At 44.1% G+C, this 16,915-nt stretch overlaps 1 protein-coding gene across 1 annotated transcript in view; it reads left to right on the top strand.

The window, feature by feature from the left end:
* The window catches only part of LOC110489235 (uncharacterized), a 54,910-nt gene extending 38,586 nt beyond the window's left edge, over positions 1-16,324 (top strand). Inside the window, exons 9-11 of the mRNA XM_036943548.2 lie at positions 13,732-15,304; positions 15,589-15,664; positions 15,857-16,324. Of these exons, the coding sequence (XP_036799443.2) occupies positions 13,732-15,304; positions 15,589-15,664; positions 15,857-15,953 (1,746 nt within the window). The 3' untranslated portion in view covers positions 15,954-16,324. The remainder of the gene's footprint in view (positions 1-13,731; positions 15,305-15,588; positions 15,665-15,856) is intronic.
* Positions 16,325-16,915: the final 591 nt, after the last annotated feature.

Genomic DNA, 16,915 nt, shown 5'->3' with positions numbered 1-16,915 from the left:
AAGTCAGGAACCAATACACAGGCAGTCAAAGCCAAGGTTAGATTAATTTAAAAACATTTTTTTTTTTAACTGTCATCCTGTAGCTCTAACTCCAAAAGTTTTGGGACACTAAAGTCCATGGAGAACAAGAGCACCTCCTCCCAGCTGCCCCCTGTACTGAGGCTAGGAAACACTGTCACCACCGATAAATCCACGATAATTTCAATAAGTATTTCCCTACGGATGGCCATGCTTTTTTCCTGGCTACTCCCCCTCCCCCCCCGCAGCTACTCGCCCAAGCCTCCCCAGCTTCACCTTCACCCAAATCCAGATAGCAGATGTTCTTTGCAAAACCTGGACCCGTACAAATCAGCTGGGCTAGACAATCTGAACCCTCTCTAAAATTATCCTCCACCATTGTTGCAACCCCTATTACCTGTCTGTTCAACCTCTCTTTCGTATCGTCCAAGATCCCTAAAGATTGGAAAGCTGCCGCGGTCGTCCCCCTCTTCAAAGGAGGTGACACTCTAGACCCAAACTGTTATAGACCTATATCCATCCTGCCTTCGAAAGCCAAGTTAATAAACAGACCACTGACAATTTTGAATCCCACCGTACCTTCTCCGCTATACAATCTGGTTTCCGAGCTGGTCACGGGTGCACCTCAGCCACACTCAAGGTCCTAAACTCTGCAGCCGTCTTCATCGACCTGGCCAAGGCTTTCGACTTTCGGCAGACTCAACATCCTTGGTTTCTCAAATGACTGCCTTGCCTGGTTCACCAACTACTTCTCTGATAGAGTTCAGTGTGTCAAATCGGGGGGGGGGCCTGTTGTCCGGACCTCTGGCAGTCTCTATGGGGGTGCCACAGGGTTATATTCTCGGGCCGACTCTTTTCTCTATATACATCAATGATGTTGCTCTTGCTGCTGGTGATTCTCTGATCCACCTCTACGCAGATGACACCATTCTGTATACTTCTGGCCCTTCCTTGGACACTGTGTTAACTAACCTCCAGACAAGCTTCAATGCCATACAACACCCCTTCCGTGGCCTCCAACTGCTCTTAAACGCTAGTAAAACTAAATGCATGCTTTTCAACCGTTCACTGCCCGCACCCGCCTGCCCGCCCGACTAGCATCACTACTCTGGACGGTTCTGACTACAAATACCTAGGTGTCTAACTAGACTGTAAACTCTCCTTCCAGACTCCTATTAAACATCTCCAATCCAAAATTAAATCTAGAATCGTCTTTCTATTCCGCAACAAAGCCTCCTTCACTCACGCCACCAAACACACCCTTGTAAAACTGACTATTCTACCGATGCTCAACTTCGGCGATGTCATTTGGAAAATCGCCTCCAACACTCTACTCAGCAAACTGGATGCAGTCTATCGCAGTGCCATCCGTTTTGTCACCAAAGCCCCTTACACCACCCACCACTGCGACCTGTATGCTCTAGTCGGCTGGCCCTCGCTACATATTCATCGCCCGACCCACTGACTCCAGGTCAGCAAAAGGTCTTTGCTAGGTAAAGCTCTGCCTTATCTCAGCTCACTGGTCACGATAACAACAACCGTAGCACTGCTCCAGCAGGTATATCTCACTGGTCATCCCCAAAGCCAACACGTAATTTGGCTGCCTTCCAGTTCTCTGCTGCCAACGACCGGAACGAATTGCAAAAATAGCTGAATCTGGAGACTTATAGTTCCCTCACCAACTTTAAACATCAGCTATCTGAGCAGCTAACCGATCGCTGCAGCTGTACATAGTCCATCTGTAAATAGCCCACCCAATCTACCTACCTCATCCCCATATTGTTTTTTATTTACTTTTCTGCTCTTTTGCACACCAGTGTTTCTAATTGAACATCATCATATGCTCATCTGTCACTCCAGTGTTAATCAGATAAATTGTAATTACTTCACTACTATGGCCTATATCCTCAAGCCATTTGCACACACTGTATATAGACTTTATTGTGTTATTGACTGTATATAGACTGTTTGTTTATTCCATGTGGAACTCTGTGTTGTTGTTTGTGTTGAACTGCTTTGCTCTATCTTGGCCAGGTCGCAGTTGTAAATGAGAACTTGTTCTCAACTGGCCTACCTGGTTAAATAAAGGAGATCTGGCCTACCTGATTAAATAAAGGAGACCTGGTCTACCTGGTTAAATAAAGGAGATCTGGTCTACCTGGTTAAATAGAGGTGAAATAAATATGTCCAGACCTATTGTATTGAGGCAGCGACACCCTCTGGACAGGACACTAGTCTATGGCAGGACCTATTGTATTGAGGCAGCTTGACACCCCCTGGACAGGACACTAGTCTATGGCAGGGCCTATTGTATTGAGGCAGCTTGACACCCCCTGGACAGGACACTAGTCTATGGCAGGGCATATTGTATTGAGGCAGCTTGACACCCCCTGGACAGGACACTAGTCTATGGCAGGGCATATTGTATTGAGGCAGCTTGACACCCCCTGGACAGGACACTAGTCTATGGCAGGACCTATTGTATTGAGGCAGCGACACCCTCTGGACAGGACACTAGTCTATGGCAGGACCTATTGTATTGAGGCAGCTTGACACCCCCTGGACAGGACACTAGTCTATGGCAGGACCTATTGTATTGAGGCAGCTTGACACCCCCTGGACAGGACACTAGTCTATGGCAGGACATATTGTATTGAGGCAGCTTGACACCCCCTGGACAGGACACTAGTCTATGGCAGGACCTATTGTATTGAGGCAGCGACACCCTCTGGACAGGACACTAGTCTATGGCAGGACCTATTGTATTGAGGCAGCGACACCCTCTGGACAGGACACTAGTCTATGGCAGGACCTATTGTATTGAGGCAGCTTGACACCCTCTGGACAGGACACTAGTCTATGGCAGGGCCTATTGTTTTGAGGCAGCGACACCCTCTGGACAGGACACTAGTCTATGGCAGGACCTATTGTATTGAGGCAGCTTGACACCCCCTGGACAGGACACTAGTCTATGGCAGGACCTATTGTATTGAGGCAGCTTGACACCCCCTGGACAGGACACTAGTCTATGGCAGGGCCTATTGTATTGAGGCAGCTTGACACCCCCTGGACAGGACACTAGTCTATGGCAGGGCCTATTGTATTGAGGCAGCTTGACACCCCCTGGACAGGACACTAGTCTATGGCAGGACCTATTGTATTGAGGCAGCTTGACACCCCCTGGACAGGACACTAGTCTATGGCAGGGCCTATTGTATTGAGGCAGCTTGACACCCCCTGGACAGGACACTAGTCTATGGCAGGGCCTATTGTTTTGAGGCAGCTTGACACCCCCTGGACAGGACACTAGTCTATGGCAGGACCTATTGTATTGAGGCAGCGACACCCTCTGGACAGGACACTAGTCTATGGCAGGACCTATTGTATTGAGGCAGCTTGACACCCCCTGGACAGGACACTAGTCTATGGCAGGGCCTATTGTTTTGAGGCAGCTTGACACCCTCTGGACAGGACACTAGTCTATGGCAGGACCTATTGTATTGAGGCAGCTTGACACCCCCTGGACAGGACACTAGTCTATGGCAGGACCTATTGTATTGAGGCAGCTTGACACCCCCTGGACAGGACACTAGTCTATGGCAGGACCTATTGTATTGAGGCAGCTTGACACCCCCTGGACAGGACACTAGTCTATGGCAGGACCTATTGTATTGAGGCAGCTTGACACCCCCTGGACAGGACACTAGTCTATGGCAGGGCCTATTGTTTTGAGGCAGCTTGACACCCTCTGGACAGGACACTAGTCTATGGCAGGGCCTATTGTATTGAGGCAGCTTGACACCCCCTGGACAGGACACTAGTCTATGGCAGGACCTATTGTATTGAGGCAGCTTGACACCCCCTGGACAGGACACTAGTCTATGGCAGGACCTATTGTATTGAGGCAGCTTGACACCCCCTGGACAGGACACTAGTCTATGGCAGGACCTATTGTTTTGATGTTGTTTGTCTATCTATTGATGTGTTGTTTTTATTTTACATGTTATTAGTCGCACATTGTCTCGTGAAGATAATCTGGAGTTGGAGTCTTTTAAAGGGGTGTTTCTCAGACATGAAGTCTGTGGAAAAAAATCTAGCATATACATCGGAAGCTAAATGTAGTCCAGTGCTGGGCTTAATCTGTCTATGAAACCAGTCCTTAATCTGTCCATGAAACCAGTCCTTAATCTGTCCATAAAACCAGTCCTTAATCTGTCCATGAAACCAGTCCTTAATCTGTCTATGAAACCAGTCCTTAATCTGTCTATGAAACCAGTCCTTAATCTGTCCATGAAACCAGTCCTTAATCTGTCCATAAAACCAGTCCTTAATCTGTCCATGAAACCAGTCCATAATCTGTCCATAAAACCAGTCCTTAATCTGTCCATGAAACCGGTCCTTAATCTGTCCATGAAACCAGTCCTTAATCTTTCCATAAAACCAGTCCTTAATCTGTCTATGAAACCAGTCCTTAATCTGTCCATAAAACCAGTCCTTAATCTGTCTATGAAACCAGTCCTTAATCTGTCTATGAAACCAGTCCTTAATCTGTCTATGAAACCAGTCCTTAATCTGTCTATGAAACCAGTCCTTAAAAACCAGTCCTTAATATGTCTATGAAACCAGTCCTTAATCTGTCCATAAAACCAGTCCTTAATCTGTCCATAAAACCAGTCCTTAATCTGTCTATGAAACCAGTCCTTAATCTGTCTATGAAACCAGTCCTTAATCTGACCATGAAACCAGTCCTTAATCTGTCCATGAAACCAGTCCTTAATCTGTCCATGAAACCAGTCCTTAATCTGTCTATGAAACCAGTCCTTAATCTGTCCATGAAACCAGTCCTTAATCTGTCCATGAAACCAGTCCTTAATCTGTCCATGAAACCAGTCCTTAATCTGTCCATGAAACCAGTCCTTAATCTGTCTATGAAACCAGTCCTTAATCTGACCATGAAACCAGTCCTTAATCTGTCTATGAAACCAGTCCTTAATCTGTCCATGAAACCAGTCCTTAATCTGTCCATGAAACCAGTCCTTAATCTGTCTATGAAACCAGTCCTTAATCTGTCTATGAAACCAGTCCTTAATCTGACCATGAAACTAGTCTTTACTCTGTCCATGAAACCAGTCCTTAATCTGTCCATGAAACCAGTCCTTAATCTGTCTATGAAACCAGTCCTTAATCTGTCTATGAAACCAGTCCTTAATCTGACCATGAAACCAGTCACTAGTCTATGGCAGGGCCTATTGTTTTGAGGCAGCTTGACACCCTCTGGACAGGACACTAGTCTATGGCAGGGCCTATTGTATTGAGGCAGCTTGACACCCCCTGGACAGGACACTAGTCTATGGCAGGACCTATTGTATTGAGGCAGCTTGACACCCCCTGGACAGGACACTAGTCTATGGCAGGACCTATTGTATTGAGGCAGCTTGACACCCCCTGGACAGGACACTAGTCTATGGCAGGACCTATTGTTTTGATGTTGTTTGTCTATCTATTGATGTGTTGTTTTTATTTTACATGTTATTAGTCGCACATTGTCTCGTGAAGATAATCTGGAGTTGGAGTCTTTTAAAGGGGTGTTTCTCAGACATGAAGTCTGTTGAAAAAAATCTAGCATATACATCGGAAGCTAAATGTAGTCCAGTGCTGGGCTTAATCTGTCTATGAAACCAGTCCTTAATCTGTCCATGAAACCAGTCCTTAATCTGTCCATAAAACCAGTCCTTAATCTGTCCATGAAACCAGTCCTTAATCTGTCTATGAAACCAGTCCTTAATCTGTCTATGAAACCAGTCCTTAATCTGTCCATGAAACCAGTCCTTAATCTGTCCATAAAACCAGTCCTTAATCTGTCCATGAAACCAGTCCTTAATCTGTCTATTAAACCAGTCCTTAATCTGTCCATGAAACCAGTCCTTAATCTGTCTATGAAACCAGTCCTTAATCTGTCTATGAAACCAGTCCTTAATCTGACTATGAAACCAGTCCTTAATCTGACTATGAAACCAGTCCTTAATCTGTCTATGAAACCAGTCCTTAATCTGTCTATGAAACCAGTCCTTAATCTGTCTATGAAACCAGTCCTTAATCTGTCCATGAAACCAGTCCTTAATCTGTCCATAAAACCAGTCCTTAATCTGTCCATGAAACCAGTCCTTAATCTGTCTATGAAACCAGTCCTTAATCTGTCCATGAAACCGGTCCTTAATCTGTCCATAAAACCAGTCCATAATCTGTCCATAAAACCAGTCCTTAATCTGTCCATGAAACCAGTCCATAATCTGTCCATAAAACCAGTCCTTAATCTGTCCATGAAACCGGTCCTTAATCTGTCCATGAAACCAGTCCTTAATCTGTCCATAAAACCAGTCCTTAATCTGTCTATGAAAACAGTCCTTAATCTGTCCATAAAACCAGTCCTTAATCTGTCTATGAAACCAGTCCTTAATCTGTCTATGAAACCAGTCCTTAATCTGTCTATGAAACCAGTCCTTAAAAACCAGTCCTTAATATGTCTATGAAACCAGTCCTTAATCTGTCCATAAAACCAGTCCTTAATCTGTCCATAAAACCAGTCCTTAATCTGTCTATGAAACCAGTCCTTAATCTGTCTATGAAACCAGTCCTTAATCTGTCTATGAAACCAGTCCTTAATCTGTCCATAAAACCAGACCTTAATCTGTCTATGAAACCAGTCCTTAATCTGACCATGAAACCAGTCCTTAATCTGTCCATGAAACCAGTCCTTAATCTGTCCATGAAACCAGTCCTTAATCTGTCTATGAAACCAGTCCTTAATCTGTCCATGAAACCAGTCCTTAATCTGTCTATGAAACCAGACCTTAATCTGTCTATGAAACCAGACCTTAATCTGTCTATGAAACCATACCTTAATCTGTCTATGAAACCAGTCCTTAATCTGACCATGAAACCAGTCCTTAATCTGTCCATGAAACCAGTCCTTAATCTGTCCATGAAACCAGTCCTTAATCTGTCCATGAAACCAGTCCTTAATCTGTCCATGAAACCAGTCCTTAATCTGTCCATGAAACCAGTCCTTAATCTGTCCATGAAACCAGTCCTTAATCTGTCCATGAAACCAGTCCTTAATCTGTCCATGAAACCAGTCCATAATCTGTCCATAAAACCAGTCCTTAATCTGTCCATGAAACCGGTCCTTAATCTGTCCATGAAACCAGTCCTTAATCTTTCCATAAAACCAGTCCTTAATCTGTCTATGAAACCAGTCCTTAATCTGTCCATAAAACCAGTCCTTAATCTGTCTATGAAACCAGTCCTTAATCTGTCTATGAAACCAGTCCTTAATCTGTCTATGAAACCAGTCCTTAATCTGTCTATGAAACCAGTCCTTAAAAACCAGTCCTTAATATGTCTATGAAACCAGTCCTTAATCTGTCCATAAAACCAGTCCTTAATCTGTCCATAAAACCAGTCCTTAATCTGTCTATGAAACCAGTCCTTAATCTGTCTATGAAACCAGTCCTTAATCTGACCATGAAACCAGTCCTTAATCTGTCCATGAAACCAGTCCTTAATCTGTCCATGAAACCAGTCCTTAATCTGTCTATGAAACCAGTCCTTAATCTGTCCATGAAACCAGTCCTTAATCTGTCCATGAAACCAGTCCTTAATCTGTCCATGAAACCAGTCCTTAATCTGTCCATGAAACCAGTCCTTAATCTGTCTATGAAACCAGTCCTTAATCTGACCATGAAACCAGTCCTTAATCTGTCTATGAAACCAGTCCTTAATCTGTCCATGAAACCAGTCCTTAATCTGTCCATGAAACCAGTCCTTAATCTGTCCATGAAACCAGTCCTTAATCTGTCTATGAAACCAGTCCTTAATCTGTCTATGAAACCAGTCCTTAATCTGACCATGAAACCAGTCACTAGTCTATGGCAGGGCCTATTGTTTTGAGGCAGCTTGACACCCTCTGGACAGGACACTAGTCTATGGCAGGGCCTATTGTATTGAGGCAGCTTGACACCCCCTGGACAGGACACTAGTCTATGGCAGGACCTATTGTATTGAGGCAGCTTGACACCCCCTGGACAGGACACTAGTCTATGGCAGGACCTATTGTATTGAGGCAGCTTGACACCCCCTGGACAGGACACTAGTCTATGGCAGGACCTATTGTTTTGATGTTGTTTGTCTATCTATTGATGTGTTGTTTTTATTTTACATGTTATTAGTCGCACATTGTCTCGTGAAGATAATCTGGAGTTGGAGTCTTTTAAAGGGGTGTTTCTCAGACATGAAGTCTGTTGAAAAAAATCTAGCATATACATCGGAAGCTAAATGTAGTCCAGTGCTGGGCTTAATCTGTCTATGAAACCAGTCCTTAATCTGTCCATGAAACCAGTCCTTAATCTGTCCATAAAACCAGTCCTTAATCTGTCCATGAAACCAGTCCTTAATCTGTCTATGAAACCAGTCCTTAATCTGTCTATGAAACCAGTCCTTAATCTGTCCATGAAACCAGTCCTTAATCTGTCCATAAAACCAGTCCTTAATCTGTCCATGAAACCAGTCCTTAATCTGTCTATTAAACCAGTCCTTAATCTGTCCATGAAACCAGTCCTTAATCTGTCTATGAAACCAGTCCTTAATCTGTCTATGAAACCAGTCCTTAATCTGACTATGAAACCAGTCCTTAATCTGACTATGAAACCAGTCCTTAATCTGTCTATGAAACCAGTCCTTAATCTGTCTATGAAACCAGTCCTTAATCTGTCTATGAAACCAGTCCTTAATCTGTCCATGAAACCAGTCCTTAATCTGTCCATAAAACCAGTCCTTAATCTGTCCATGAAACCAGTCCTTAATCTGTCTATGAAACCAGTCCTTAATCTGTCCATGAAACCGGTCCTTAATCTGTCCATAAAACCAGTCCATAATCTGTCCATAAAACCAGTCCTTAATCTGTCCATGAAACCAGTCCATAATCTGTCCATAAAACCAGTCCTTAATCTGTCCATGAAACCGGTCCTTAATCTGTCCATGAAACCAGTCCTTAATCTGTCCATAAAACCAGTCCTTAATCTGTCTATGAAAACAGTCCTTAATCTGTCCATAAAACCAGTCCTTAATCTGTCTATGAAACCAGTCCTTAATCTGTCTATGAAACCAGTCCTTAATCTGTCTATGAAACCAGTCCTTAAAAACCAGTCCTTAATATGTCTATGAAACCAGTCCTTAATCTGTCCATAAAACCAGTCCTTAATCTGTCCATAAAACCAGTCCTTAATCTGTCTATGAAACCAGTCCTTAATCTGTCTATGAAACCAGTCCTTAATCTGTCTATGAAACCAGTCCTTAATCTGTCCATAAAACCAGACCTTAATCTGTCTATGAAACCAGTCCTTAATCTGACCATGAAACCAGTCCTTAATCTGTCCATGAAACCAGTCCTTAATCTGTCCATGAAACCAGTCCTTAATCTGTCTATGAAACCAGTCCTTAATCTGTCCATGAAACCAGTCCTTAATCTGTCTATGAAACCAGACCTTAATCTGTCTATGAAACCAGACCTTAATCTGTCTATGAAACCATACCTTAATCTGTCTATGAAACCAGTCCTTAATCTGACCATGAAACCAGTCCTTAATCTGTCCATGAAACCAGTCCTTAATCTGTCCATGAAACCAGTCCTTAATCTGTCCATGAAACCAGTCCTTAATCTGTCCATGAAACCAGTCCTTACTCTGTCTATGAAACCAGTCCTTAATCTGACCATGAAACCAGTCCTTAATCTGTCCATGAAACCAGTCCTTAATCTGTCCATGAAACCAGTCCATAATCTGTCCATAAAACCAGTCCTTAATCTGTCTATGAAACCAGTCCTTAATCTGTCCATAAAACCAGTCCTTAATCTGTCTATGAAACCAGTCCTTAATCTGTCTATGAAACCAGTCCTTAATCTGTCTATGAAACCAGTCCTTAATCTGTCTATGAAACCAGTCCTTAAAAAACAGTCCTTAATATGTCTATGAAACCAGTCCTTAATCTGTCCATAAAACCAGTCCTTAATCTGTCCATAAAACCAGTCCTTAATCTGTCTATGAAACCAGTCCTTAATCTGTCTATGAAACCGGTCCTTAATCTGTCCATGAAACCAGTCCTTAATCTTTCCATAAAACCAGTCCTTAATCTGTCTATGAAACCAGTCCTTAATCTGTCCATAAAACCAGTCCTTAATCTGTCTATGAAACCAGTCCTTAATCTGTCTATGAAACCAGTCCTTAATCTGTCTATGAAACCAGTCCTTAATCTGTCTATGAAACCAGTCCTTAAAAACCAGTCCTTAATATGTCTATGAAACCAGTCCTTAATCTGTCCATAAAACCAGTCCTTAATCTGTCCATAAAACCAGTCCTTAATCTGTCTATGAAACCAGTCCTTAATCTGTCTATGAAACCAGTCCTTAATCTGACCATGAAACCAGTCCTTAATCTGTCCATGAAACCAGTCCTTAATCTGTCCATGAAACCAGTCCTTAATCTGTCTATGAAACCAGTCCTTAATCTGTCCATGAAACCAGTCCTTAATCTGTCCATGAAACCAGTCCTTAATCTGTCCATGAAACCAGTCCTTAATCTGTCCATGAAACCAGTCCTTAATCTGTCTATGAAACCAGTCCTTAATCTGACCATGAAACCAGTCCTTAATCTGTCTATGAAACCAGTCCTTAATCTGTCCATGAAACCAGTCCTTAATCTGTCCATGAAACCAGTCCTTAATCTGTCTATGAAACCAGTCCTTAATCTGTCTATGAAACCAGTCCTTAATCTGACCATGAAACTAGTCTTTACTCTGTCCATGAAACCAGTCCTTAATCTGTCCATGAAACCAGTCCTTAATCTGTCTATGAAACCAGTCCTTAATCTGTCTATGAAACCAGTCCTTAATCTGACCATGAAACCAGTCACTAGTCTATGGCAGGGCCTATTGTTTTGAGGCAGCTTGACACCCTCTGGACAGGACACTAGTCTATGGCAGGGCCTATTGTATTGAGGCAGCTTGACACCCCCTGGACAGGACACTAGTCTATGGCAGGACCTAATGTATTGAGGCAGCTTGACACCCCCTGGACAGGACACTAGTCTATGGCAGGACCTATTGTATTGAGGCAGCTTGACACCCCCTGGACAGGACACTAGTCTATGGCAGGACCTATTGTTTTGATGTTGTTTGTCTATCTATTGATGTGTTGTTTTTATTTTACATGTTATTAGTCGCACATTGTCTCGTGAAGATAATCTGGAGTTGGAGTCTTTTAAAGGGGTGTTTCTCAGACATGAAGTCTGTGGAAAAAAATCTAGCATATACATCGGAAGCTAAATGTAGTCCAGTGCTGGGCTTAATCTGTCTATGAAACCAGTCCTTAATCTGTCCATGAAACCAGTCCTTAATCTGTCCATAAAACCAGTCCTTAATCTGTCCATGAAACCAGTCCTTAATCTGTCTATGAAACCAGTCCTTAATCTGTCTATGAAACCAGTCCTTAATCTGTCCATGAAACCAGTCCTTAATCTGTCCATAAAACCAGTCCTTAATCTGTCCATGAAACCAGTCCTTAATCTGTCTATTAAACCAGTCCTTAATCTGTCCATGAAACCAGTCCTTAATCTGTCTATGAAACCAGTCCTTAATCTGTCTATGAAACCAGTCCTTAATCTGACTATGAAACCAGTCCTTAATCTGACTATGAAACCAGTCCTTAATCTGTCTATGAAACCAGTCCTTAATCTGTCTATGAAACCAGTCCTTAATCTGTCTATGAAACCAGTCCTTAATCTGTCCATGAAACCAGTCCTTAATCTGTCCATAAAACCAGTCCTTAATCTGTCCATGAAACCAGTCCTTAATCTGTCTATGAAACCAGTCCTTAATCTGTCCATGAAACCGGTCCTTAATCTGTCCATAAAACCAGTCCATAATCTGTCCATAAAACCAGTCCTTAATCTGTCCATGAAACCAGTCCATAATCTGTCCATAAAACCAGTCCTTAATCTGTCCATGAAACCGGTCCTTAATCTGTCCATGAAACCAGTCCTTAATCTGTCCATAAAACCAGTCCTTAATCTGTCTATGAAAACAGTCCTTAATCTGTCCATAAAACCAGTCCTTAATCTGTCTATGAAACCAGTCCTTAATCTGTCTATGAAACCAGTCCTTAATCTGTCTATGAAACCAGTCCTTAAAAACCAGTCCTTAATATGTCTATGAAACCAGTCCTTAATCTGTCCATAAAACCAGTCCTTAATCTGTCCATAAAACCAGTCCTTAATCTGTCTATGAAACCAGTCCTTAATCTGTCTATGAAACCAGTCCTTAATCTGTCTATGAAACCAGTCCTTAATCTGTCCATAAAACCAGACCTTAATCTGTCTATGAAACCAGTCCTTAATCTGACCATGAAACCAGTCCTTAATCTGTCCATGAAACCAGTCCTTAATCTGTCCATGAAACCAGTCCTTAATCTGTCTATGAAACCAGTCCTTAATCTGTCCATGAAACCAGTCCTTAATCTGTCTATGAAACCAGACCTTAATCTGTCTATGAAACCAGACCTTAATCTGTCTATGAAACCAGACCTTAATCTGTCTATGAAACCAGTCCTTAATCTGACCATGAAACCAGTCCTTAATCTGTCCATGAAACCAGTCCTTAATCTGTCCATGAAACCAGTCCTTAATCTGTCCATGAAACCAGTCCTTAATCTGTCCATGAAACCAGTCCTTAATCTGTCTATGAAACCAGTCCTTAATCTGACCATGAAACCAGTCCTTAATCTGTCCATGAAACCAGTCCTTAATCTGTCCATGAAACCAGTCCTTAATCTGTCCATGAAACCAGTCCTTAATCTGTCTATGAAACCAGTCCTTAATCTGACCATGAAACCAGTCCTTAATCTGACCATGAAACTAGTCCTTACTCTGTCCATGAAACCAGTCCTTAATCTGTCCATGAAACCAGTCCTTAATCTGTCTATGAAACCAGTCCTTAATCTGACCATGAAACCAGTCCTTATCTGTCCATGAAACCAGTCCTTAATCTGTCCATGAAACCAGTCCTTAATCTGTCTATGAAACTAGTCCTTAATCTGACCATGAAACCAGTCCTTACTCTGTCCATGAAACCAGTCCTTAATCTGTCCATGAAACCAGTCCTTAATCTGACCATGAAACCAGTCCTTAATCTGTCCATGAAACCAGTCCTTAATCTGTCCATGAAACCAGTCCTTAATCTGTCCATGAAACCAGTCCTTAATCTGTCCATGAAACCAGTCCTTAATCTGTCCATGAAACCAGTCCTTAATCTGTCCATGAAACCAGTCCTTAATCTGTCCATGAAACCAGTCCTTAATCTGTCCATGAAACCAGTCTTTAATCTGTCCATGAAACCAGTCCTTAATCTGTCTATGAAACCAGTCCTTAATCTGTCTATGAAACCAGTCCTTAATCTGTCCATGAAACCAGTCCTTAATCTGTCCATGATACCGGTCCTTAATCTGTGAATTTCAGTGTTTCAGAAAGTGTATCCTCTCTGCAATCTGAGAAACAGTTGAAACCCTGATTTAAGGCATTTTTAGCTGTTTTAAATGTTGGTTTATTAAACTTATTGCCGCTTTTCTTCTCTTTTCCAAAATAAAAATGTTGACCTTTGACCTTGCAGGACTCTATCCGTGCGTCGTTCTCCATGTACGACCTCAACCTGGATGTGAATGACTTCCCGAAGAAGGCTGCTACTCTGGAGGGCAACCATCTTCTCTCCCACCTCAACGGCTCCTCCTGCTCTGACCTGCAGCAGATAGACCTCGACCTGGCCCCTCTCTCCCTGGGTACCTTCAAGAGCCATCTGGACCTGGTCAGCGGCTGGGAGGAGGCCCATCCCCGGGACAACTCCCCCATCGGCCCCATCTCACCCCCGGCTTGTGCTACTGTACCTGGGGTAGGGGGACCATGGGCTGCGGCTGGTACTGGGGCGAAGGATGTTCAGAGGCTCCACACCACCCCCAGCCTCTCCAAGCTGATCCGGGTGCGCTCCCCAGAGAGGTGCCCCTCTGCTAGGCCTGAGAATAAACACCAGGTCCCTGCTTCGATCCAGACCCAGGGCTCTATTAAGGTAGCTAAGCCTAAAGAGGAGACCCCAGCGGAGCCCAAGAACATGACTACCCCTACTCCTGGGGTTAATGTTGGGGCTGGTAGGAACATGACTACCCCTACTCCTGGGGTTAATGTTGGGGCTGGTAGGAACATGACTACCCCTACTCCTGGGGTTAATGTTGGGGCTGGTAGGAACATGACTACCCCTACTCCTGGGGTTAATGTTGGGGCTGGTAGGAACATGACTACCCCTACTCCTGGGGTTAATGTTGGGGCTGGTAGGAACATGACTACCCCTACTCCTGGGGTTAATGTTGGGGCTGGTAGGAACATGACTACCCCTACTCCTGGGGTTAATGTTGGGGCTGGTAGGAACATGACTACCCCTACTCCTGGGGTTAATGTTGGGGCTGGTAGGAACATGACTACTCCTACTCCTGGGGTTAATGCTGGGGCTGGTAGGAACATGACTACTCCTACTCCTGGGGTTAATGTTGGGGCTGGTAGGAACATGACTACTCCTACTCCTGGGGTTAATGTTGGGGCTGGTAGGAACATGACTACTCCTACTCCTGGGGTTAATGCTGGGGCTGGTAGGAACATGACTACTCCTACTCCTGGGGTTAATGCTGGGGCTGGTAGGAACATGACTACCCCTACTCCTGGGGTTAATGTTGGGGCTGGTAGGAACATGACTACTCCTACTCCTGGGGTTAATGTTGGGGCTGGTAAGCTGAAGAAGGGCAAGAAGCAGCAACGTCAGGACCAGCTGCCTCCAGAACAGAACCAGACCAGACCCGGATCCAAAGCAGCTGCGGAGTTGCAGAAAACTGTTCTCAACAGTTCTGATGCTGTGGGTTCTAAGGCTGGTTCTGGTTCCAAACCACCACCTCACTCGGCTGAGAGCCAGAGAACCGGGGCAAGGAGGGCAGAGGAGACCAGACCCACACGTCAGCAGGCCACCAACGGGACAGTGAGTAGCTCTGGTGCTCCCAGCACCCAAAGAGGGAAGGGGGAGGAGCAAGAGGCCAAAGGTCACTCTGTCACCTCAACCAATCACAACCAAGCCCAGCAGCAGCAGCAACCCAAGGGGAAGAATAAGAAGAACAAGAACAAGGGAGAGAAAACCAGCCGCAACATCGGTACGTTAGTTTAGATAACCCTCTCGTTGACTGTCTCTTATGTTGTAGGAGAGGAGACATGTCAGGTACGTTAGTTTAGACACCCCTCTAGTTGACTGTCTCTTGTGTTATTCATGTAGTAGGAGAGGAGACATGTCAGGTACGTTAGTTTAGACACCCCTCCAGTTGACTGTCTCTTGTGTTATACATGTAGGAAAGGAGACGTCAGTGTGAATGATAAAGCGATCAGACAGCGTGACCGTTCGTTGGTTGTGATGTTTCTGTCCTGTCTCCTTCTCCCCTAGACGATGTGTTTCTCCCTAAAGACGTGGACCCAAAAGAAATGGATGAGATTGATCGTGAGGTGGAATACTTCAAAAGGTAACGCTCGGCCTCGGTGACGATCCGAAACATTTAGGGGCCGCTTTACCAAACAGACAAGAGATTCTCAGTCTAAGAAGACTAAACTTGGTCTTTGTCTGGGAAACTGGCCCTTGTTTTGTTTGTTGTTTTGCCACCACCAGCCTCCTGTTCATTGAACCAGATAGTGATATATCTCTCTCCTCTCTGTAGGTTTTGCCTCGACTCTGCTAAACAGACCCGTCAGAAGGTTGCAGTAAACTGGTCCAACTTTACCCTCAAAAAGGTTCCTTCCAACGCAGCCCAGTAACTGACCCCCCCCCCCCCCCCCCCCCAACACAACTATGTCCATACAACCCCGACGGCCTGAGGCCTTCTCTCATTCCCACTCTTCGTCCTCCTCCTCTGTTTCCTCACCAAGCCAAGGGACCCTGGTGCAACACCATTTTCCAGTCGGGACTGCGATACTGCGTTGCTATTGGCTGACAGCCAGGGATCATTCACACACAGGGGCGACTGAGACTAGACTTTGCTGTTTTGCAACGAGGGAGAAGAGATCCAGGTTGAAACATGGAGAACTGGCAGCCTTCTGTTTATCAGATCTAATCTACTGTGTACTTCACTATGTAGTATGGAAAACAGTTACCTTATACAATAAAAAAAAATGTCTTTTTATTGCAATTGTGGCACATTTTAACATTGTTGAAAACCTCTTGGATTGTTATTGGTTGGTTTTATTTAGTGCTTCTGTTCTCCAAAGGTACTGACCCACGACCCACGACCCACGAGGTTTAGGGTATCTCTCCCTCAACGCACAACCCTGTGGATATCTGTCTGTGTCTGTGGATAGGCACTGACCCACAAGGTTTAGGGTATCTCTCCCTCAACACACAACCCTGTGGATATCTGTCTGTGTCTGTGGATAGGCACTGACCCACGAGGTTTAGGGTATCTCTCCCTCAACCCTGTGGATATCTGCCTGTGTCTGTGGATAGACTGTTAAGATGATGAATCGCCTCTGAATTATTTTACAATGTTTTTAACAAGGTTTCTGATTTATGGTGTGGAGGACACGGGCATTTAAAAACCTGTTAAAACACAATATATTGTCATAGACACCATGTGTGGTTTGGTTATCTATACTGTCATAGACACCACCATGTGTGGGCTGGTTATCTATACTGTCATAGACACCACCATGTGTGGGCTGGTTATCTATACTGTCATAGACACCACCATGTGTGGGCTGGTTATCTATACTGTCATAGACAC

The sequence above is a fragment of the Oncorhynchus mykiss genome, chromosome 14, assembly GCF_057628025.1.
Source record: "Oncorhynchus mykiss isolate SJ-2025 chromosome 14, ASM5762802v1, whole genome shotgun sequence".
In the NCBI taxonomy this organism is placed as follows: Eukaryota; Metazoa; Chordata; class Actinopteri; order Salmoniformes; family Salmonidae; genus Oncorhynchus; species Oncorhynchus mykiss.
Note: the sequence above shows the minus strand (reverse complement) of the source record. Positions and strands in the feature narration are given on the sequence as shown.